Source organism: Rhopalosiphum padi, chromosome 2 (assembly GCF_020882245.1).
Source record: "Rhopalosiphum padi isolate XX-2018 chromosome 2, ASM2088224v1, whole genome shotgun sequence".
In the NCBI taxonomy this organism is placed as follows: Eukaryota; Metazoa; Arthropoda; class Insecta; order Hemiptera; family Aphididae; genus Rhopalosiphum; species Rhopalosiphum padi.
In genome coordinates, this window is record NC_083598.1 from 38,663,735 (window position 1) to 38,688,499 (window position 24,765).

The following is a 24,765-nucleotide window of genomic DNA, read 5'->3' on the forward strand; positions in this document are numbered from 1 at the left end:
TTCAAGTTTTGTTATTAATGATTTTGCTGCAAATAACAAAAACGACAACACTTCTTTGTGTGGTTGTTTTTATACTATAAAATAGGTGATACAACGTCTTTTAAGAGGATGCCATCTCGCATTTGCTGTCTCTTATCAAATTTAAAGGTAATATTATTTATTATTTTGACATGCTATTATTGATATTATCATTTTATGAGTAATGAACATTTTAGTTTTAATATTTTATACATAACTATAACTCATTTTAAAATAATTAAATCAATAATTGCAAATGTCATTTTCTAGATAACATTCTTACCTTTAAATTTGATAAGAGACAACACATGAGATGGCGTCCTCTTAAGACGTTGTATCACGTATTTTGTAGTATAAAAACATCCACACAAAAAAGTGTTCTCGTTAATTTGTTATTTTCAGCAAAATCATTAATAACAAAACTTGAAGTGAAAAATACTCGGAAACAACCTTATATTGATTTTTTAAAACAGTAATACGTAATATGAGATTATATTCGAAACATTATTTTCTTTTGATTTATAATGTGTTTTTACTCTAACACCACTATGAATACATAATTGTAATTTTTCATAAGATTGTTTATACAACTTTTAAGTCTAATATATTAATTTATATAGCTGCTTCTAGTAAAAAGACTCGTTATTAGTTTCGTGTATAATCATTTGAATAGGTAGGGGCGTATTTATGGAATCAAAATTAAATTATACAATATTGAGTAATAATGATAGTATTCAGGAACAGTGCTTGTGACTTCTAGTATTTGCATATTTCAACATTTTGATTATACTTAGCTATTTTTGTTATAAGCACTATTTTACCTATGTACTGTATCTTGGAAGTAAGGGTATAAAGATTTTTTTTTTGTCAGTGTTTTTCAATTTCATCAATTTATATTTATAGAATAATTAAATGCTGTTAAGATATTTGGGTGTTAGGTAAGGAGTCCATTTTGTGGTATTCAAGCTAATTACTCAATTATTTCTATTTATATTGTCAATTGTTATTACATAATATGACATTTGTACCATCATAAATATAGTAACAAATGTTTAAAATGCATAAATTAAGTATAACTGATTTGTTTTAATTTGTATTTATATCATAATTCAAAGTTAAACATATAATTGTAACTAAAATACAATAAGCCTATGAAAAAATTTGAGATGCTTAAAACCTGTAAGAAATTGTATATATAAAAATAATAAAAGCTAATAAAATTTAATTTAATTTAATAAAAAAAAAAATTAATATGAATATAATGAAATAAAATGAAGTCGTCAAATCAATGCTACTGCATGGATTTTCTTCCTCAGTTCGTAATTGTCATCGTTATCCTCATCATTTTTATTTTCTGTGTTTAAAAGATCAACTCCATCAATTTCATCAACATCATCCATTGCTTCAACTTTATCATTAGATTGTTCAGAGACTATACTACTCGATGACTTTTCATGCACTTTTAGATGCTTCTTTAGTGTAAAACGCGTTGTAAATATTTTGTTACAAGTCTCACAAATATAATGTGTACATTCATTTCTGAACAAAAAATAAATAAATAAACTAGCATCATGTTTAATAATTAATAAAAAAATAAGATTATATGAACTATTACTTTTTAGTAGGTGGATTAGCTTCATCTTTTCTTGACAATGTATTGCAAATAGTCAAATCTTCATAGTCAATATCTTCACCCAACAAACTTTTTAAGCACATTTTGTAAACCCACATACTTTTGAATTCAAACTGCTCATTACCGAATCTCACCATAGTATGAGGGCAAAATAGTTTCTCTTTTGAATTGACAATCAGATCTCTTATCTTTCTTTGTTTATGCGATTTACAGTTCATAAATGGATTTTTTGACATCTTTATAGCGTAGAAATTCTGTTGACAAAAGTTAAAACTTTATAAGTATATTAAGAATAATATAACGGCTCATCATCTACTGTACAATAGATATATTATATTTGAATATGACAATAATCATTATCAGGGCTCATGAGTTCATGCACTCAAAAATGCATAAATTAGCATGCACTCATGCTCTAAACATTATCAAAATGTGCACAATGTAAAAATTTTTGACAAATTTTGAAATAATAAGATAAAACATCAATTCATTTTAAAAGTATCTCATTTTGGTTGTTTATAATGTAATCAGTTTTTGTCAAGTGTCAACACAAACTAAATGTTATTTGAAACACGCATTGTTGTTTGTTAAGACCTTTTACCAAACGAACGAAAGTGGTGTGGAGACAATGTGATAACTTTGTATTTTATGTGGTTGAGACGTTACTCCTAATGTGTCATAGATTTATCGGCTTATAAATATTCAAAAAAGCTGGTTCAACTGTTTATCTCCAAAGTTCCAGTTAGGCGGCTCCATAAAACTCACCAAAGAGAACGGATAGGCAGTTATTATTAATTTTCTCGATCGCACTTTTGCATTTCAACAAGCTAGTGGAAGACAATCGCATAATATAATTGTTCATACATTCACCGGATGTTATACTGAAACTGTATATATCCTACTTTTTTTTGACATTTTTGGAAAAAAAATAATATTTTTTAGCTAATTTAAAAAAAAAGCGTTATTTATGGGACATTCTGTATATAGTTTGTTTTCTTAATTCCTGTAAATCTGGGCCCAATTAGTAGCTTATAAATATCTAGCAGTGAGCCAAATATATAACATTAATGTCTCCCTGAATGTTATACATATTCAGTGCATGATGGGATGAGTATCAAATGTGGACTAATATGTAATCTTATTCAAAAAATGTCGAGTTAAAATACCATAATGGTATTGTTATTATATTAGTTATAAAAATAATCTGTCATAGAGGGTGTTTAGTCATATTTTTAGGTTGAAAGTTGAAGTATAAATCAGTCAACAAGATATTTAATACATATAATATACAAATATACCATATTATAATATAATACTTCTTCGTCTTAAAGTAAACTTATAACTAATGTTTAGTTGATTTAGAATTACACTTGTTTAATAGGAATAGAAAAAAATAGAATTGCACACAGTTTTTTCTAGTCAGAAATTTTTTAAACTGACTTATTTCATAAAATTTCATTTGAATATTATCATAATCATAATTCTCAAGGCAATAAAAAATATATTCAACAATCATGCGTTATGGATCCGTATAAAATCCAGTGATATAAGTGCATAAATCAAACAATCAGCTATTAAGGATCACATATACCATGGTAGCCATGGCAGTAGCAGTAAAATGCAAACCGGATTCAATTAACTTATTTACTGGTTTAGCATTAGTGTCCCAATATAATACTATATATAGAGCATACTAGTATACTACAGATAATAGAATTATACAGCCATCATTGTTTTGTATGAGAACGTTTAGTTTTCAAACAAAATTAAATAAGTATATTAGCTATAAAAAGATTAATGAAGTCTGTATAGGTAAATCAATTAATACATACAATATGACAATATAAATATTGTTGTCAAAACAAGTGTATACATTATTACAAATACCACAAATTACTTACATTTTATTTGTCAGTTTTGTTACTGAAAAAAAATGAAAAATGATGATACATCATAAAGGCGTGTATTTTTACAATTAATGCGCGTTTAGACAAAGGTTAATCGATAAATATATAATAAAAAAAAATAACCAAATCAGAGACTATATATTACTATTTTATTTTAAATACTTACAGCCTACGCCCTACAGGTGCTTTGTATTTTGTTATTTCTTAACCGGACGAAAATGTAAAAATTCACTAATGCAGATCAAAGGTAACAACTTCCAACATTGAGAATTTGAGATTGAGAACTAAACAATAAAAATAAAATATAGTAAACACTACGCGTCCAGTCAGGCTGCTACCCGGATTCCGCAAGGGTGGCAACTTAACCAAACAACTTCGGCGCGGGCAGCGGGCTATGAATTAATCATAGACATATTAATAAAGTAATATGTCTGGAATTAATACAAAGCGCAAATAACGAGTTATGTCCCAATTATTTATAAAGTTTACACTAGTTAGATCACAAGAATAAAATATGTTGTTTGGTTAATTGAAATAAACATTTTTTTATAAATTTAAATCGAGAAATTTGGCCATTTCAATTTTGTATAAATACCCACATACCTATATTTTATAAGATATTTACTGAATAAAATTGTTCGATTTTGTTCATTATTATTATCGCGTGGAGTTAAAGTATACATGGAACTACGACGATTGTCATTGTACCATGTATATTTGTACTCATCTATCTAACTATCTTGATTGGTAATCGGTCAAAAAGTCCGTTTTAAAAAAAGTTAAACAAAAAGTCCGGATTCAGTTTTTATAGTCGGACAAAAAGTCCAAAAATACAAAATATTTTATAAAATTAATATTTATTTTAAAAATTAAAAAATGTTTATAGACATTATATTATTATATTTATTTCTATTTTCTTAATTTCATTTATAATTATATATGTAATTTATTAGTTTATTACAACATAATATTAAAACAACAATATCAAAATTTATTTTTAACTAAATACATTTTAATAAACAATGAATTTTATTTTATTTATAAACACGTCAATCTAAACAAAACAAATAAAAAATAGTATATCATAATTATAATAAAAAAATATAAATTTGTCATTATTATAGGTACCAAACTAATACTACCATAGTGGATTTCCGTTATATTTTTGTTAGTTATACGAAAATATAATATGTGTTCAGTATTTTTAAATTTTTAAAATAAATATTAATGAGGTATATTAAAATATTTTGTATTTTCGGACTTTTTGTCCGATTATAAAAAATGAATCCGGACTTTTTGTTCACCTTTTTTTAAAGCGGACTTTTCGTCCGTGATTCATCTTGATTATAATCATCTACTATATTACCATATTAGGCATATCGTATATATACGTATATATCGTATATATACTCGGATATTCCAAAATTGTTTTATTTAAATGTTTGCTTTATATGTAAGATGATTAAAACTATTTAAAACTTAATGTAGTTATTTTTATTTTAAATTTATATTTATTAGACGAAACAACGTTGATTTTTTTTTTTTTAGATTAGATTACAATTTTTACTATGATAATATCACAATATCACTTATAGATCTTTTTTTGTGTAAAATATTTTGATACAGAACATACTTTTTTTTTTATAAAAAGACAAATTAACGATTTGAATTTATAAAAATTGTTGGACATAATTCGTGTACCCAGAAAAATATTGCGGGACACAATTCAGTATTTGAGACACAACTCATTTGTAGCCACATAAAGACAAGTGCATCGTCATTTTTTAACTGTCGCACGAGTCCGACACAAAGAAATGCTATAACATTTTAATAAAGACTGTAAGTCATGGTATAACGAAAAACGAATACTATGGTGGCCATCGAAAATAAATTATAACGCCCTAGACTTAGTGGGACATTCCTAATTTTTAATATACTTGTCTCGCATCCTGCTTCAATTCTTAGTGGGATGCGAGTCACGATTTTTAGTTCTTATAATTACTTTTTAAAGAGTATAGATAATAGGAAATACACTCAAAATTCAAATACCTATGTTCGGCTCTCTTTAATTAAATCTTATCGTATAGATTAATATTTTATAGGAAATACCTACCCAAATAAATATATAATATATATATATTTCATTTTTAGTTTCCTGAATCCACAAAAAAGCTAGGCGTCAATACCCCAATATTTTTACAACACTACATTTAAAAAATTTGTCCCGAGAGTTAAAAAAAAAAATCTCAACCCTACTTCTAGCGTATGCTAGCTAAAGCTAATGTTACTAAACGTTTCTTCGCCCCTTTTGTCTTTGAATAATATGTAAAATATGTTGTATATTATGAACACAGATATATAACAATTTATTGCCTTATTGGTTTGTGAATTTGTGATACTACTATAAGTACTATATTATAAACCATGAATTAAGATAAATTATAATTCATAATAATATGACATAAAGATATAATTGTGCTAGAATATTATCTCTAAAATTACATATGCCTTTATTGATATTATAATTTTAAAGTTGTAATATTTTACATAGCTACAATAAGTAATAACTAACTTTAAAATGATAATATCAATAGATGCATATGTCATTTTCTAGATAATATTCTTACCTTTAAATCTGATAATAGGTAAATTTACTATAAACTCTAATATTAACATACTATGAGGGTTTTTCCACATACAATATGATTTTGAAATTTTACTAGTTTAATATTTTAAAATATGAAAATATTTTTTAAATACTTAATAATTCTAGAATTAAAATTTACCAAATTAATGTATTCAAGGAAAAATTAAGGTGGCATCTTGTTGAATCATCCTGTATACAAACATTATATCAGTTTTTCAGTAATTTTTGCAGGCATACACTTTGTGAACTGTAATATTTTAGTAGTAATAATAATGTTGAAAAAAATCAATAAATTTAAACCTTATGACAAAATACAATTTTATATTACAATTAACATATAATATTTTACCATGATGTGTACTTTTTCAACCACTATTATAAAATAAATTTCAAATTTGGACTAAATTTCTACCCAAGTGTCATTACAATATAAACATAAATAGTAGTGGAAAAATAATTTATGTGTGTAAATTTATGCAAAACTTTTGAGTAGAATATTTGTCTCTGTTAACAATTTTAATGTAATCAAAATGAAGCAATATTATTAATTTTTAACCTCAGCTCAAACATTAATGAAAGTTCAATGGTTTGATTAAACACAATCTGTTAACAACACAAAATGCATCATATTGTGGTGCCTAGTATACCTTTTGATTGTCCTAAGATATCTAAATTGATTGTAAGCGCCAGTCTCTTGGGTCAAAAACCAAAATTTTCTGATAAGGGTTTAAAGTTATAATTGATTTTGATCACTTACAAAGACCACTATATAGCTATTTTAACACATTATTACTACATACAAATATTATAGGCAAATAAAAAGAATAGTATAGTAAATAATTAAATAATTAATAAAGTTTATGATCTATACAACATTTTAAATTAAGTTAGATAATATAATAGATGTGTGTAATATTCCAAAAAATAAAATAGTGATTCAATTGATTTGTAGTATGAAAAGATAAAATTATTATATTTGCAAATATTTATTTAAAATTAATGCTGTAGATAATTTAAAGAATAAAAATAGTATTAATTTCAAAATGATATGATATTTTCACTTAAAAAAAAAAACAATTGTATGTACATATAAATAAATGTATATTATGTAAATACAAAAAAAAAGTTAAAAATAAAAATGCGAAATATTTATACAATGTTAATACTGGACAATTATTATAAATGAATCGAGAATTTAGGTACATAAACCTGTTGTAGTATGGATATAAGGGCAAATTATTAATAATTTATTTTTTTCTCACGCATATTTAATGAGTACTCCGATTACAAATGCTCAGGCAAAATCAGTCGCGTCAGTCAACACTGACTGAATTAGTATTAAAAAAACAATATAATATACCACTTAAAATTAATTTTAAGAACGAAAAAAAAAATAGTTATCGTGTAAAAATGTTAACACGTGATAGTAACGAGGATGTGAACCACGTTTATCTCTCGGTGTACTATAGGCGAAAATATTATTGACTAGATAAATTCCACGAGAAAGTTGAACGACGACAAAGTTTTCAAGTTTCCACTTTAATAGAGCTCGATGGCGCTACAGAATCTTTTGAGACAGGAGTGTGTAAATTCTCAGTTGACTGAAAATAATAAAAAAAGACTGACGGTTAAAGCAATGTGTACCACTACAATATATTAAAGATTTTTGAACGCAATTAACTTACCTCTATGAGATGGTCGAGACCAAACAAGAAGCCCTCCTCGTGGTTGCCCGGCACCCATGGTCGTCTGTGGGTAAGTACTGTATGTTCGGGTACTTGTCTTGTCTTAGCAAAGTCAATCAGCCAAGCGCCGATCTTAGTATCGTCGTATATGATCAAAATACTGCTACCCACAATCTTTGGTAGGAACACATCAATTTAGTATAGGTAATCGATCGAAAAAATGAACAAGTCTTCGAAACGTGTCTCGGGCCAACTTACCTCGTGAGTTTTAAAGTAATGAGAACGATCCAATTTTGACCGTATTTCATTCAGTCTGACAACCAGCCTCTGTTTGATGTCATGGCGGTCGCCCAGGAACAAAGCAAGAGTGTTATTCACTTCTTCGTCGCTTTTCACAGTCTTCAAATCCGTAACGGGCGGAGAGCCTCGAAACTGTAATGTTTTTACACAACGGTTATTATTTGATATTATGTTAGAAATAGAAAAAAAATCCTTAAATGTAGGTAAATTACCTTCATAGCTTCAATTCTAAAACCGTGACTGCACGTCGAACTCTGTTCTTCTCTGAACTGCATATACCGCAGTTTTGTGACCGCTTGCAACTTGCGTTCTTCGGCATTTGGCGCTTCGGGATCGACGGCAATCATCTAGATAAAAAAAAACAAAAACCCCGTTATTATAGCATTTTTTTTTTGCATTATCAACGTTTAGTAGGCACATATATCGCAATATACGCGCAACGCTAAAAATATTGTATTAATCATACGCTCACCTTGAGGTACAGGTCCTGTCGCGCCGAAGAGTTTTTCACCTCTGACTCCAGGAACGTGCGCGTGCCCATTTTGATGTCCATGACGTTTGGGTCTCGGAAGCCGTACAGCAAGTCTTGCAGCTCGATGAAAGTCTGTCCGTTGTACTCGACTTCCCTGTAATACTTGGGCACGATGTCTTGAAGACTAGGCTCGTTGGAAAGCGCCTCATACACGTCCCTCTCGGTGCCGCCGCTGCACTTCTTCCATATCGTACCCAGGCCGGCGGGTGCAAAACAGTCCGGATGTCCGGAAAGCTGGAACCACGACTGCTGTTGTGAGGCCGACCTACAAGTGGTCGACTGTACATTGGATGTCGCCGTTTCTTGAGACTTGACTGCGTTTCGCACTTCAGAATCCGTCGCGGTACCGGCTGTGTTCGTGCTGTTGTTGCGCAACAAAACATCGCTGGCGGGTGCACTCAACTCTAGAGCGTTCTAAAAAATAAAATAAAAGCCACATTATATTTTATCATCCTGCTGATATTTTGAGAATTTAAAATTTTAAACGGGTTTTTTCACGACCATCAATGAAGAGATAATCGATATTACATGACATATGCATATACATACCAACGCCAAGAATTTTAACAGTGAGTTTTCTTTCTTGTGGTTCTTTTTGGCCGATGAAGTCACAGTATTGCACTGCGAGTTCTTCCATTCGTTTTCGGTTTGCTAAAAAATAAAAATTCCAAATATTATTATACTATTACAATTATTGCAATATTGAAGGCCTAAAGGACAAACTATTTAGTGGCACAATAAAATAAATAAATTATTATTTATTATACAATATACCTAACACGATTGAACACTAACGAATAGAGAATAAAATAAACTATAAACACCGATACGGCTGGCACTATATCGATTCTAGACACTGTCAATTTCCGCTTTTTCTCAACCAAAATATACATAAATATGCACAAAGCAATACATAGGTATATAATAATATAATGTCGCCTCCATACTAATGAACACACATTGCGAAGCCCTTGGAATTCTAAAAACAAAATGCATATACGTTTTGCCGACAAGATTCATACGGTCAAGGTAAACCTGATATTATTTATATGTATATTAAATACTTAGAAGTGAATTGGATTCACTTTATATAATTAATATTATATATTTATCGTTACTTTTTATATTTTTTTATAATTTTGTGCGTCATTAAATCTACCTGAATTATGTGCAAATTGCAAATACATACCTACGCGCGGACTTAAATAATAATACTACGATCAACACGAAATTTTTATTTTCGTTGCCCACATTTGACACGTAAAACTGACGAGTTTTCAACGAGGTGGTCGTCAGTCACGCGGTGACTTGGTGTTTAATGGGCACATTCGTGTTATTGTTATTGTTACTGTTCTCAAGACCCCTAGGAATGCTCGACGAAAATGATGCTATGCCAAGAATAATAATTATACTTTTTAAAATCTATTTTTAAACTTATTTACAATCGCAATTCAACCGAATGGGTACTTCGTAGTTCGTACTCGTGATTTTCATCAAAGAACGTGATCGAATTACGAATAGTCATAGAAAGGTGTTATATCTGTTGAATTTAGAGATTCGGTAGTGTGAATAGTATTAAATATTAGTATTATAATGGTCGATATTATTTTCTGTCTTGAACCGTAAAATGAAATTGCGTTTAAAACTATTTAAAACTAACTTAAATAAGACATTATTTATTACTTAATGACTTTTGTAAATCTACATTAGAGAACAATTATTGTCGTGACAGCTAATATTGTTTAATAACTCCGGGTGCGATTACATTTATTTTTCAACTAATACCTAACCACGACTATTACGATTTAAACAATTTAGTGACCAGAGTTTATAATATGGTGATGGTCTGTAGCTTTGTACGTAGACACGTAGTATACCTGCTAGTTGCCACTACTACAAATAAATAGAAGTAATCATAACGCAAAATGTTTATTTTACTTATGACAAATAAATGATTAAACTATGGTGTTTTGTAAAAACTGAAGTGTGCAACGTGTATGGGCCTCTATCACAGCCGCGAGCATAACGGAATGGAGACTTGCACAATTATAAGTGGAAATAAGAGTCTATAATTATAATATCTTGAGACAATGATGGACATTGGGCCAAAAGTAGCAGTATACTGGTTAATCACATTATAATTTAGTATAGCCCGGTAGTACAAAATAAATAAAAATATACTTTTCGTTAGGCGTTCAAACACCATGCTTGAATATAAAATACATATCATGGGGGTACGGTACAGCTATATAAACTATGTGTTAAAAACACATAATAAATCATAAAATATGAGATATTAACTTGGCAAATATGATTATACAAGCAACAAAACTATTTGAAAGTGGTCGTTAAAATATTATTATTTCATTAACCTTCCATTATCATTACGATAAAAATGTTTGTGGTCAATTCTTTATAGAACTTTCGATATTCGAACCCACAAATAATTCTGATATATTATAATATTATAATATTAATATACGTAATATAACATACAATTAAAATAAACGAATCCAAAATGTATTATCATACATACAACATTTAATCTTTAAAACAAGCACTATACATTCTATAAAATCAAATCATAGTATAATAACTATGTAGTCTATGTCCAATCATATACGAATAATAATATATAGTATATTATATATTAAAATACAATAATATACCTAACAACAATATATTATTAATAACTACGGCAAAATCGCTTGTAAAAATATTAAATTTGAAAAAAAAACTTAAAATCAAATAAAAACGTTTAATAACGGTTTAAAATGTTCTCATTTTTGAATAAATTATATTTATTTTATATATTAACAACCATACTAAATTAGCTAATAATACTATCCATCACACTGCATTACAGATGCGTAGTTTTAGCTTTAAATGTAGATACGATATGAACGTACAAAATACAATATAATAATTTTAAATATACAATCAGTTATAAATTAAAGCCGAAAGCTCAACCTTTGATCTATTTATTAATGTACTCAAAGTCAATACATTTGTTCAGTTTACTACACACCTATAAGTGTTACAGAAACTTTTACCCATGAAGTAGCAATTATAAAAAAAATAATTAATATATAGGTAGATTGAAATGTGTCATTTTGTACGTGCATCATCTCTGTGCAATTATTTTTAGGCTTACAACAACGAATTATACCTATCTATACGTTGTGAATATCGGCAGTCGGAAGTACAATACGATTGCAAGCTGCGACGAAACAAACAATAAAGTGGCGACTGGCGTTGTTTCACGTTTTCGTAGACTAGGCTTAACTATATGTATAATAATACGAAATATACAACGAGGAAATCATCAGTATGCCATGGGGCAGCAGCATGTGTGTTATATCAATCTCATTTCGAATGAGCGAACCTGAAATCTGAAAAACAATGATAATAACAACACTTGCGTATTCGGCAAACGATAGATTTCAAAAGAAATTAATTAAAAAAAATTTACAATGTTATACACGTGTAGCGTGAATATTAATAAATAATAATAGTAATAAACAGCACAGCAGTGCTTATAGTAATATACCGTGTACAATACACAATAATAGGACATACAATCGGATTTGTCATTTGATGATATAGGGACCGGTGACAACGATATAACAACCAAGGTTGAAAATAGTATAACGGAAAAATGTTTGAAGATAACGGAAATGATTTAAATGCACTTTTTGTTTGCGGTCAAACGAAGGAAACGAAAACTAATAGGCAAATTGGAGGTGAACAATATTATTATAAAATCACATCACGTGGGTAACACGTTCATGTGGAAAGATAAATAAATAAATATATAAATACATAATATAGTGTGATAAGAAACGCCGCTTTGGTTATAAAAATATTATGTACCTATATAAGTTAAAAAAAAATAATTATTATAATAATAAATGCTGATATTGTGTCGATTGAGTTATATTATCCGGACCAGACTACAGGTGTCAAATGTCAATATAATATTATACTACTAAATTAATACCTTTAAATCTTTATTGAAAATGAATGAATTAACTATTTGCAATCTATATATTTGATTATTTGAATATACAGTAAAAGTATTAAAACTTTAAATATCAAAGGATCCGTTCAACCCTAACGGTCTTTGAGTATATATTTACTGTAGTTGTCTGTTAACACTTAGGTAATAGGATAATAATTATTATTATAATGTATATTTATAGGTAATTAAAAACTATTAATATACAACATTAAACTTTATTTATACATCCAATTTTATATTATGTTATATTTTACATATTGACAAACTTGGGAGTTGAGGATAAAATATGCAACTATGTTTAATGTTTACTCATCATTGTATGACATTTAAAGTTTATAAACCTTTATATGTAAATATGCAATGAACACTTTTAAACTTATTTAAATGTATTTATTTATTTTATCGTGTTAATAAGACGCGTTATATTTACATTTACACGTCGAAAGTTAAATTTCCGTAACTATATTTATTTAAATTTAATGAATTAAATATAATTTATTTTAAATTTATTTGGTTCTTCAATACTTTCATTCATAAATTTAAATTCAATAATAGGCTAAATAACTATGTAAGTCCTTTGTCCTTATAATATACTTTTATGTGTTAGTGTATATAACGAAACATTATTTTAAAAATAAAATCAATAACTATAGGTTAGGTTAAGCCTAATGATAAGTGTGTCAGGAACGATTCTGAAATTTAAAGTTTAAATGTTTTTGCCTTAAATTGATAAATACTAATACCAAGATGACCCCAAGTCCCCAAGTGTTTACACATACACGACGGTTACTCGTTGAATGTGATTATTATATTAATAAGGGTTCAATACTTCTGTTAAGTATAGACAACAATAATACGAATACACTGATAACTAACAATCAATCTTTTCTTTCGAAATGTTTTTTCGAAACACATTTCAATGATATACTACATATTGTATAAAGTTTCTACGAAAACTATTTTATATACCTATGCAACCATGCAAAATGCATAATAAATAAACGATCAATGTTTTGACGTCACAAGAAATTTCAGACTTAACATACCTACTTCATATTTATTTTTAGAAATTATTGCTGTTTGCGTATGCTGTTTTTTAATGTTAAACAACATTTTTACAGTAATATAATTCATTTTTATAATGGTAGGTACACTCTCAGTAAATATTTTTTTAATTTTCACAATCTATTTTCTATAATAGTTATACGTTTATTATACAGAACATCTAAAAAGGGATATTAGAGTGAAGTAAAATGCATTAAAAGAATGAAAAAGTGGTGCAATTCCATTATTTGCAGAGGCCACTGACCTCAATGGACTTTCTCTTTATCGTCTGATTGAAGACGAGTTTTTTTAATTCTTTAGTTTTCTATCAATACCAACAATATTTATAAAAATTGTATTAATGACAGTTTTATAGAAAAAGAAAGTAAATTTCCTAAATAACACCTCCTATGAAGCACTTATGTGACGTTAAAATCATAAACTTATGCATACTGATAGTATTTTATGAACACCGAAAATTGTTTACGATCTTATAAAATATATTTAACTGATTAATGATGCAGATACAAGTTTAAATGATAAACTGCGATTTTGAATTGAAAGTTGTTATTAAAAATTTAATGTAAGAAAAATACGTATAGGTAGTTATTTAAAATATAAACAAGTTTTGTCATAAAAAGCATAAAATTAAATACTATTATCACCCAATATTTAAGTAAATCAATTTTGAATAATAGTCATTATAAAATTTAATCTTCAACAAATAATATAGTTCACAAAGTTGAATGAAATCGTTCAAATACATTTTATAAAACCTTTAATTTTTAATGTCATCGGGATCTTCAAACTTTACTAGGATAAGTAAAAAGTAATTATAATAACAATACAACATATTATATTATACAGTTCGTGTAAATTGTGTTATATAAAAAAAATAACATTTTTAACACGCCTTATTACTAAATCTATAAAATAATTCATTATTTGTAAGTTTTATATACAACATATTATAATACATTAATAGTGATATAAAAAAAGGCAAGTCGCAAAAAAAAAATTACTGTAACTATATTGATTTATTAAACACAAATCCGCAATAAATAATAAAAATAGGATTGATTTTTTTTTTAGCATTCATGATTAAATATAGGTTGACGTGTTGAGTAATGACCAAAATTAACGTATCATACAAAACAAAAATAAAATATTTTCTTTGATTGAACATACTGTATCTACTACCACATGTCTAAGTTTACACATTACTATTATTATGAATTATTATTTGTAGTCTGTACCTATATTGGCTATATTTAAAATAAATAATTTATACGTTAGGAATAGGTAAAATAGTTAAATTCATGCATCACAGTAAAACACTAAAAAAATAAATGTTGATATCTACCAAATACTTAAAAATAATCAATTAATAATAGAAAAAAAAATTGATTTAATATAACTATATCATAAATACTATTATCATTTATCAGTTATAAATAAATATTTTAAAAATATAAATGTAGGCATCTACAGAAATATTATTTAAAATATGCAGACACAAATAATGAAATAAAAAAAAAATCGATTAATGTTATATTAAAATATCGAGATAACAAAACTACATTTATCAATGTATGTATAAAAAAAATGGCAAAAAGAAAAAATAAGTACTTTTAAAGTTTAAAAGTTAATTTATATGAAATATTATTTCATATTATCGTTAATAAGCGGTAGTGAAATTGCACTTATAAAAAGATTTATTTAACTAACTATAACTAAATACACCTGAAATGACGTCCATCGTAAAATCATTTTTTAAAAGAAAAAAATTCAACATTTATAATTTAAAAACAATAAAATTCGAAGCTTGGAAGTTGAAGTATAGAATGGTAAATTATTTTCAAATCAAACAATTTTGAAAAAAATGTAAGATTTTTAAATCGTTTAATTTGCATAGTTACTATTTACTATTATATATTATATTTATTAAGTATAATTAAATATTAAATATATTTTGATAATAACCAAATCATACGTAAATATTTAACTGTAGAATCAATGTATTTTCATTATATTAAATTGAACATCTAATTATACCCAAAATAATACAAACAGAATAAAAACGATCTGCCTTTGTTTATATCGTATACTGCTATAGGTATATTACATACATATCAAGGAACTATGTGTTTCTAAATGAGTTACGGGATGTCGGGATCTGATGAGGTAAAAATCTGTTGTGGCTCACTAGTCACTTAGGTATTGTAGCCTGTAGGTACATATTAGGTGTATATTTGTATTCAGTTTTATCATTTATTAGAAAACACTATTAATTTGTGAGTTATTATTATTTTAAATTATCTATACCATAGTAATTTCCAACACCCTATCATGCTATATAGTTAATAGGCATTATTGAGTTTGTGACGTCATGCCGCATAATGAGTACACTTATAAGTTAAAATAATTAAAAACTGCTTTTAAAACTAATGTGATTAAGTTTTTAAAGAAATAACATGTTTACGAAAATATTATGTTCTTTGTTCATTAAAATATTATAGATTGATCAGATATTGATTAGATCAGTACTAAGGATAAATTTTTCTTACTTTAATTTGTGTTACTACATTATCCTTTTCGTACCACTGTGCCAGTTATGATATCAAAGTATCAACATTTAAGATAGTCGATACAGAATATAGTGCTGTATTATTATAAATAAAAATAGTCAAGACATTACATTGCACAGTTATAAATTATAATTAACTCATGTTATATAATATATTATAAGCCAATGATCATAAACTATGGTATGAATGTATATGATTCGAATGATTAAAGCCTTTATGGTTTTATATAACACAGCATTACATTCTTTTTTTACTAACTCTTTAAGAGCACGTGACATTTTTTCAGCGTATATGTACACAAACGACAATAATGAATTGTAACAGTTAAAAATATAGTTCACCATAACCAAAATTAAAAATATGATATATTAAAAATAAATAATAATGTATAAAAGTAAAAGTAGAAGATTCTATAGATATTATTGTTTTTATTATTATTATCAAAAATTGTATTTAAAATTTTTTAATAGATTATTATAATGTATTCAGAATCGATTACACGATATTCGAATTCGTGGTTTAGGTACACATGAAATCATATAATCTGATATTAAATATATAACTACATTAACAATGATTAATATTATTTTATATTCGAGTTGATTATTAAATTAATTATTTTAATAAGAAACTTAAGATCTGTATTTTAAAATTCATATACATAAGATTAAGTACATAACATTTACAAATAAGGACGCACCAGGGGCGGATCCAGGGGGGCAATCGCCCTCCTCGTTCTTGTCTCAGACTTAAGTTTTTAACGTAATTATTTCATAGTTCATTATTCATATTTCGTAAGACATCATAGATATCATGTTTGCCCTTTAAATTCGCCCCTCCGTTATCTTGGCTTAGATCCGTCCCTGGGACGCATTCATTATAATTTGAGAAATAACAACCACTCAATTGTTAGAAAGCTGTTATAATATTATAATTTATAAGTTTAAATCATAATATTATACAAAAATATATCATAAATTCATAATTATAAGGATCGTTATCCTTTAGGTTTAGACATACGGATTTATGCCTTATATTATAAAGACAATAATATAATTGGTAAAAATGTAAAACTCAAATATTGGTAAAAATAAATAAAATGAAACATATATTATGACTATACACATAATAATATAGGAACCGGTACTGAATAGTATTTTATAATTAACTTAACAATGCGAAATTTATTGGCAAATTAAAACCGGCGATTAATTAAATATATATATAGTAAAATCGGTTAATAATTCAATATAAAACCACCCATATACCTGCCCCAAAAAAGCACCGAGGGCGATAATAAATTATCAACCGACAATCAAAAGTAGTACAAGCTTACGATTTACGGAAAAGTTAAATTATTTATCATGTAGGTACAATAATGTACATAGTACATAATAAGTGGGTAATGTGTACCTAAATCGACACAATACAAAAAAATTTAATTAAAAGTCAAGGTTTTCGTCATCCGACGAGTCTATTGTTTTGAGTAAAAACAGTAAAAAAAAAAAATTAAAATACAAACGTCTACTTTATTATTCCTGCAGTTTAAAAACTAACGGCGGACTCGGGTTGACGAGTCCTTGTAAAGACGTGCAGCAGCGATCAACACCGTTGGCCATTAGGTGCACAGTGCACACGGAGAAATGGCTATTATATATTATTATTATTATATAGATAGGAAGGTATACATGCGATTGAAATTCAAGGGAACACCTGACGACGAAACGGATAGGATGCACGCGCGTAGCTGACATCACCGTCGAGTCGACCGGATGTGTTTTCTCAAACAACGGACCTGGGTCAAAATTCCAAATTGTGTACTTTGAAATCAGAGAGGCCCCCATAGATGCGTGTTTTTCTGGGTATAATATTTAATTTTTCTACTGCACACAAAGCGATCGCGAGAGCAACACAAAGATACACATCGTTGCAGTGATAAGGATCAGTGGCGTTAACATTTTTTATCGACCAACGGACAAAATATAATTACATCCATACAACATGTGATAATAATACATAATAGTACTTGTACCGCTGTGCAAACTTGGAACACACATACCGTATACAAAAAATATCAGTAATTTACGTTGAAAAATTTGCGCGCGTAATAATATAATAAATTTTAATTTTTTAAGGAAAACAGCCAAATAATCGTATCGTTGTGTACATTTCTAGTTTATAAATACACTGCTTTAGTACATATAATATATTATACATGTATATTTATTTAAAAAACATGCGAATATGATTAAATTAACATATATAGTATATATACCTAGCCCATATTATCAGATTAGCACGCGCGTTATGCAAGAACCAAGGCTAAAATGTGTATTTTATACTGTATAATCACATTATAATCTAAAGGCGGGTGTTTTATAACGCATAATTTTTTTTTGTTTTTTAATATTCTTTCTGGCACCGAAGTAGCGGATTGTACCAAAAATATGGTCAACGTTATTTTCTGTCTTAAATGTCACATACCTGTTGAACGAGGTTACCCATCGCTGCAGTCGCGCAACTCGTGCGTACAATCGATACTTGGTAGTTATAAAAATCACATAAAAATAATAATATCTACCTATACACTATACAGTATACCTACTCGTCAACTGGTTGCTTTGCACTATAGCGTCCAGCACGAGTTATATCATAAAAGTATTTTAATAAAATATATTATACAGCTAGCTGCCGTCGACGGGAAAGTGTTTAAAAATAAAGCGTTTTCGGGAATTTTCTGCGATATATTATTTTACCTGCACGCAATCGTGAATTGATAGTGCAATGATGATAATAATCGTTAGTTCACCACCAGGAATAAATTAGAGTAAGAGTAAAGTGCGACTCAGCAAATCAACAAACCATGATAATATTATCATAATAATGAAATCGTGTCAACTCACTTTGCCGGACATAAGTTTCTCTAACTGTCCGATGGCTTTGGAGACGACGGTGAATGAGTCGAAGAAAGATTGTCTGCTGGCCACAGGGCACACAGTCATGTCGCTCATTCTCATTATATTTCTACGTTTGATTAATTGTATCTTGACGACGCGACGGCGGCGCAAACAGTAGAAAATGCGATACAAAATCGCATCGACGGAAACAATCGCAATAAATAATAATAATAATTATATGATATCGAAACGCGTTTACGAACTACACACGGTTACCACGCGACGAACAAACAATATCGACACTAAGGGATGACGACGGATCGAGGGAAAAACGACCGTTATCGTTAAATAAAACTGTTATACGACCGCGGAAACGCACTGTAATTGACAATCAAGGTGAACGATGCCGGTTGTACGCAAGTGCAAAAATGCGATATTTTACGATAATACGTGTATTAACCACAACTTATTTATTATGCTAAAAAACGATATTATTGTAAAAAAACACAAAAAACCTGGCGGACGCGCTTCGTCAACGGACCGTGTTCGTGGCGGACGCGTACGAGAATGGAAGACATATTAAACACGAATACACACGATCCAGTGGTGGCAGACTTCGTGACCAACGCTGCCTCACACACACACGCCTGTAAAGGTGAAAATACGGACGGGTCGACTATATAGTGTGGGACGAACTACACCGACGTTTCCCCTTCCCGACGACGACCGCGAACGACTACTACAATATTAATGTATACATATAATGAAATATGTATAATCATTATTACTGGCGCATTTTAGGTCATCTAAAAAAAACGTGCGAAATGCAGTAGCGGAATATTTATATCTATCAATATTATTATTAAGAACATGCTATATGGTGTATAATTTATATATATATATATTATTTATATAGATACGTTTAGTTCATAAATATATAAATACTATACTAATACTATAGTGTTGGCAGTTGTACTACATGTTGTATATACATACGTATATCGTTGTTTGTTATTGTTATTGGTTGACGTAATATTTACTATGATTTTTGAAAGCAACAAATTTTTCAGTCATACAAGTAACGTATTAATGTATTATTATAATTTGTACGTGTGTGTGTGTGTGTGTCAGTGTCAATATGATATGTGAGATGGAGTATGATATGTGAAACTCCAGAAGAAAATTTAGCGAGGTAAAGAATATCATTTGTTTAGAAACAGCGTGTGAAAGTAGTACATATTATGTGATAATAGGTACGCGTAGATAGGTGCGACACGAAGATCCGGCGACTGCAATTATATATATTATATATATATATATATATATAGTAAGTGTAAGATATTGTTTGAACTCTAATGAATAACATTCCAATGTAAAATAGTATATTATGTATTATTGTATCTTAAATGCGTATAGGATGCAAGGTTTGATTAGTCGATTGGCGATAAATGCTTAGTCGAAGGACTGGGATGCAATGGGAACCTTGTTTTAGTCAATTTAGATAACTTCATATTCAATTTACGTATCAATTATGAACGAAATATGATAAATACTAAAGTCGGAGAAAAATAAATCCTTGAATTTGTAACAAGTACAATTATTAGACATTTAGACAATTTATCAAACATCGCAATTTTCTATTTTACATATATTTTAATATTTGACATAATGATATACACGTAATAATAAATATCAAATAAATTTAAACCAGTAATTTAATAAAATCAAATTGTATCTAGAGGGTATTTTGAAGGGAGAAGTAAAAAATTATCGAAATTCTACAAAATCGCGAAAATAAGTCAACTATTTTGTAGTTTTGATTTCACATTTAAGGATTGTAAATGTAATACAAGATTTTATAAGTTTTTTGCTGGTATTAGAAAAAAGCATTAAGCTTAATAAGTAGCATTAAGCTACTATATAGGTTTCACAAGTAATTGCTAATGTTTTGCCGAAATTGGACATTCACACATAAAATAACGATTATTGTTATTTTTTTATTATTCAAATAATATAAATATTAAAAACTCAAAACATTTCACTTGTGCGTTCTACTTATCACGTTCTACACACAATGACATTTTCAAAATATTCAAATTAATTTTCTGCCATTTAAAAACTTACAAACGCAGTAAAAAAAAATTGTTTGGTCAAAGAGTTTGAAAATGTAAAATAATTTAACTCATAAGTTGCATTGCTAAATGCAATTTCAAATATTGATAATACATATTACTATATTATGCACAATCAATTTTGAGTATTCGATAACTATTTAAGATATTATTATTTAGGAAATAGGTAGTTCTAATCTTTCATTATACTATATATAATATTAGACGTTTAAAAATGACCATTCTTAGGTAGTCCATTGTTTTTTTATATGAATAAATCTTTAGCGATTAATTTAATTTATACTACTTGACTAATTATTAAAATTATAACTACTTAAAAATGTCATATCATTAGAACTTTAAATAATCCTTTAAAGATTCAATATTATTCAATTAAAACAATATTAAAATCTAAATTAAACATAATAGATGAGCGTATTATGCCATACAGAATTAAACGATAAATAAATTTAAGTAGTTATTAAATAATATAAAGTATTAAAAATAAAAATAAAAAATACCAAACTCATATAGATTGTATATATTGACTGTTAAGTATTTATCTTACTTTACTATAAGCTTGGAGAAAGTTAATGTTGTGTATCATGTAGGTTTATATAATATGTACCTATATACAAGTATGTATTGTATTTGTACTTACACATTTAATAATATCGATGTTATTATAGATTTTTAGGCTTGAGCCATAACAATTAAAAACATTTAAAAAGTTTGATTACGTTTTCATGAAAAAGATGTAATATTAGCATAGTAATATGTTATATGTATAGGTAATGACATAATCCAATTTTTCAAGGTTATACTTATACACTTATATATTTTGCAAGGTTATAATTATAGTAATTAATTATTTATTCCAATTATGATGACCAGTTGGGCGACATAAGTATAAATTATATTTTTTAAAGATTCCATAGTAAACAAATTAAATTGTAGTTTTAAAATAATAATTTTAATAAAACCTAACATAAACAAATAAAATATTAGCTATTTTTCATAAAAAAAATAGTATGTAAATATAAAATAATAATCTTAAGTTCTAAGATAATTAATCTCATAATTATACCCTTAAGACCTTATAATATGTGGTATATATTAGTTTATTTAATGGTACGCACTGTATATTAAAACACGATATACGTATATATAAAATACAATTTAAGTTAATAAATTGGTCTTAATTGTATGTAAAATACTTTTTTTACAAAAAATACAAATTAAAAAACAAGATTCTACACAGTAGTTAACAAAATTACAATACTAAATAATAAAAAAAAATCCATAAAAAGTCGATCATGCTGTATACAAATAAAAACATTTTTGAGAGGGAGAGGACTAAGATACTAGATTTTTAGTTTTATGACAAAAAATGAGTATCAGTTTATTTGATAACGATTTTTAGGAAGCTTTTGAGTTTTTTTGAGTCACTTAGGCTTACATCTTAAAGACTTTCTTTATTTTATGCCTACGAAATCAAGTACATATATATATATATATTATATAAGCAAACTACGATTTATGGTTTTGTGAGATGAATAATTAAATCATTCTAGTTGTTATAAATCGACCACATATATTGTTTCCAAGTCATTATAATATTTGTACCAAGGCACTTCAAAAAGTAAAAAATTAAAAACAAATATTTAATTAGTAAAGACGAATATACTTTAACAATTTATTAATTATTAGTTATATTAATTGTGATTTGTGTTATAACTTATAAGTACTGTATTTTAAATACCTATTAAATGGCTTTTACTGATTAATAATTGTTTATCATTAAAAACAAATTATATTTTATATACATACTTATCCATTTAGGTGGTTAGTATATTTTTTAAATATCCTATAATATGATAATTGAAGCTACAAAAGTTGGTTTATGAAATTATAGAAATATAGTTTATATGGGATCATATTTTAATTATATTTTATATTATACAAGTCTATGGACTCATGACTTTTTGCTGATAAGTGATCTGATATAGTTATTTATATTTTAAAGCGTTACTTGTCTAATAAAGTTTATTTATTGCATAATATATTGTTAAAAATGTATATAGACTTTAAACAGCGACTAAACTCTACATAAATAGTTTTCGGAAATAATTTCATTATTATAATTTATAGCCAGTTTCCCTATACCGTTAAAAATTTAATTATAATAAAATATTAGATAAAAAATACCCAGGAACTATTAATGCGCGGTAGATTTCAAAACACCTAAGAAAAAATTACGCTAAAGAGATGAGAGATGCATTCATATATAACACCGCACTGCAGCACACGCGGTGGTGCTTTCTATTAAAATAATATAACTATAAGATATAGTACATTGTGTGATAAGATTAAATCGTCTCCTCTTTTAAAACGCGGTCTCAATTGAGTCAATTGTATGTATATGCAAATAGCCGTATTTTTAGTTTGTGCGAAATTCTAAAGGGGAAAAAAATAATTTAGTAAATTATATTTCTAAAAAATAAAATCTCTGGTAATACATTCCTCTAGAGTCTAGGCTTTAATATCTGTGTAGTGTGGAAAGTATGGGTGAGTGGCATAGACGCAAATAAGAGGGCGCTTAGGGGGTATTAGCACCCCCAATTGTAAAAATAGCACCCTCAATTTTTTTTTTAAATTTTGCCTATGGTGAGTGGTATATCTGCTGCATGTTTAAAAGTAGTACAATTAAAAGGATAATCAGTTATTGAAAGTGTGTGTGTGTGTGTATCATAACGAAATTTAAGGACTTCCTATCCTTGTTAAGTCATAGAAACATGGTATATACACGCGTAAACGAATAATGAGCCACCGTTGTCATTGAATATATTGATTTGTGAGTCGAAGATTATAATACTTGTACAGTCGCTCGTATCAATCAATCAATAATTAGAATTTACGAAGACTGCGCTCTGATTATTTATCAAATATTATACGAGATAATACAAATGTATGTAATTTGTATCCGTGTAGGACGTAGGTGTATGTATGTATTAACAGTATCAAAGTATTAGCATGAATAAATAATTAAGTTTTTTATAAATTACAACTAAATATTATATATTTATATTAGTATACATTTTATTAAGCATATATTATTAGATATATACTTAAAAGTAATAACTAATGTTTTATAGCATTATGCATACTATAACTATAGATACAATAAATTATATTTTAAAGTTTAGAGACAAATATGTTATATAGTATTATTATATAGGCGCTTAGATTTTTTACTTAAGAACTTTATTTGCAGTATTTATATTTATGTATTCAAGATAAATGTTTATAATATATTTAATAATTAATATCATAATAATTATAATATATTATATTAATACAAGTCATACTATATTTTAATTAT

The 24,765-nt window shown here is 27.4% G+C and overlaps 2 protein-coding genes across 8 annotated transcripts in view; both read right to left on the reverse strand.

The window, feature by feature from the left end:
- Positions 1-1,084: 1,084 nt before the first annotated feature.
- On the reverse strand, positions 1,085-3,892 carry LOC132923504 (uncharacterized). Of its 3 annotated transcripts, XM_060987544.1 has the most exons (4): positions 3,725-3,892; positions 3,553-3,574; positions 1,634-1,905; positions 1,085-1,557 (listed from the first exon to the last, which is right to left on the reverse strand). In XM_060987544.1, the coding sequence occupies exons 3-4, from the start codon at positions 1,885-1,887 to the stop codon at positions 1,299-1,301; spliced, it is 513 nt and encodes a 170-aa protein (XP_060843527.1). In that variant the 5' UTR covers positions 1,888-1,905; positions 3,553-3,574; positions 3,725-3,892; the 3' UTR covers positions 1,085-1,298. The 3 variants fall into 3 exon arrangements, with proteins under 3 accessions (XP_060843527.1, XP_060843526.1, XP_060843525.1); XM_060987543.1 differs by lacking the exon at positions 3,553-3,574 and having other exon boundaries at positions 3,732-3,890; XM_060987542.1 differs by lacking the exon at positions 3,553-3,574 and having other exon boundaries at positions 3,725-3,890.
- Positions 3,893-7,289: 3,397 nt separating this feature from the next.
- LOC132920731 (inositol-trisphosphate 3-kinase homolog) overlaps positions 7,290-24,765 on the reverse strand; it is a 75,276-nt gene continuing 57,800 nt past the window's right edge. For 3 of the 5 annotated variants that reach the window (XM_060983368.1, XM_060983370.1, XM_060983367.1), the window contains 6 exons: positions 9,272-9,373; positions 8,663-9,136; positions 8,403-8,537; positions 8,149-8,322; positions 7,891-8,064; positions 7,290-7,806 (listed from right to left, as the gene is read on the reverse strand). In XM_060983368.1, the coding sequence (XP_060839351.1) occupies positions 7,732-7,806; positions 7,891-8,064; positions 8,149-8,322; positions 8,403-8,537; positions 8,663-9,136; positions 9,272-9,373 (1,134 nt within the window). In that variant the 3' untranslated portion in view covers positions 7,290-7,731. Of the gene's footprint in view, positions 7,807-7,890; positions 8,065-8,148; positions 8,323-8,402; positions 8,538-8,662; positions 9,137-9,271; positions 9,374-18,859; positions 18,998-19,278; positions 19,929-24,765 lie in introns of those variants that run through there. The other 2 variants (XM_060983369.1, XM_060983372.1) reach the window with 2 other exon arrangements.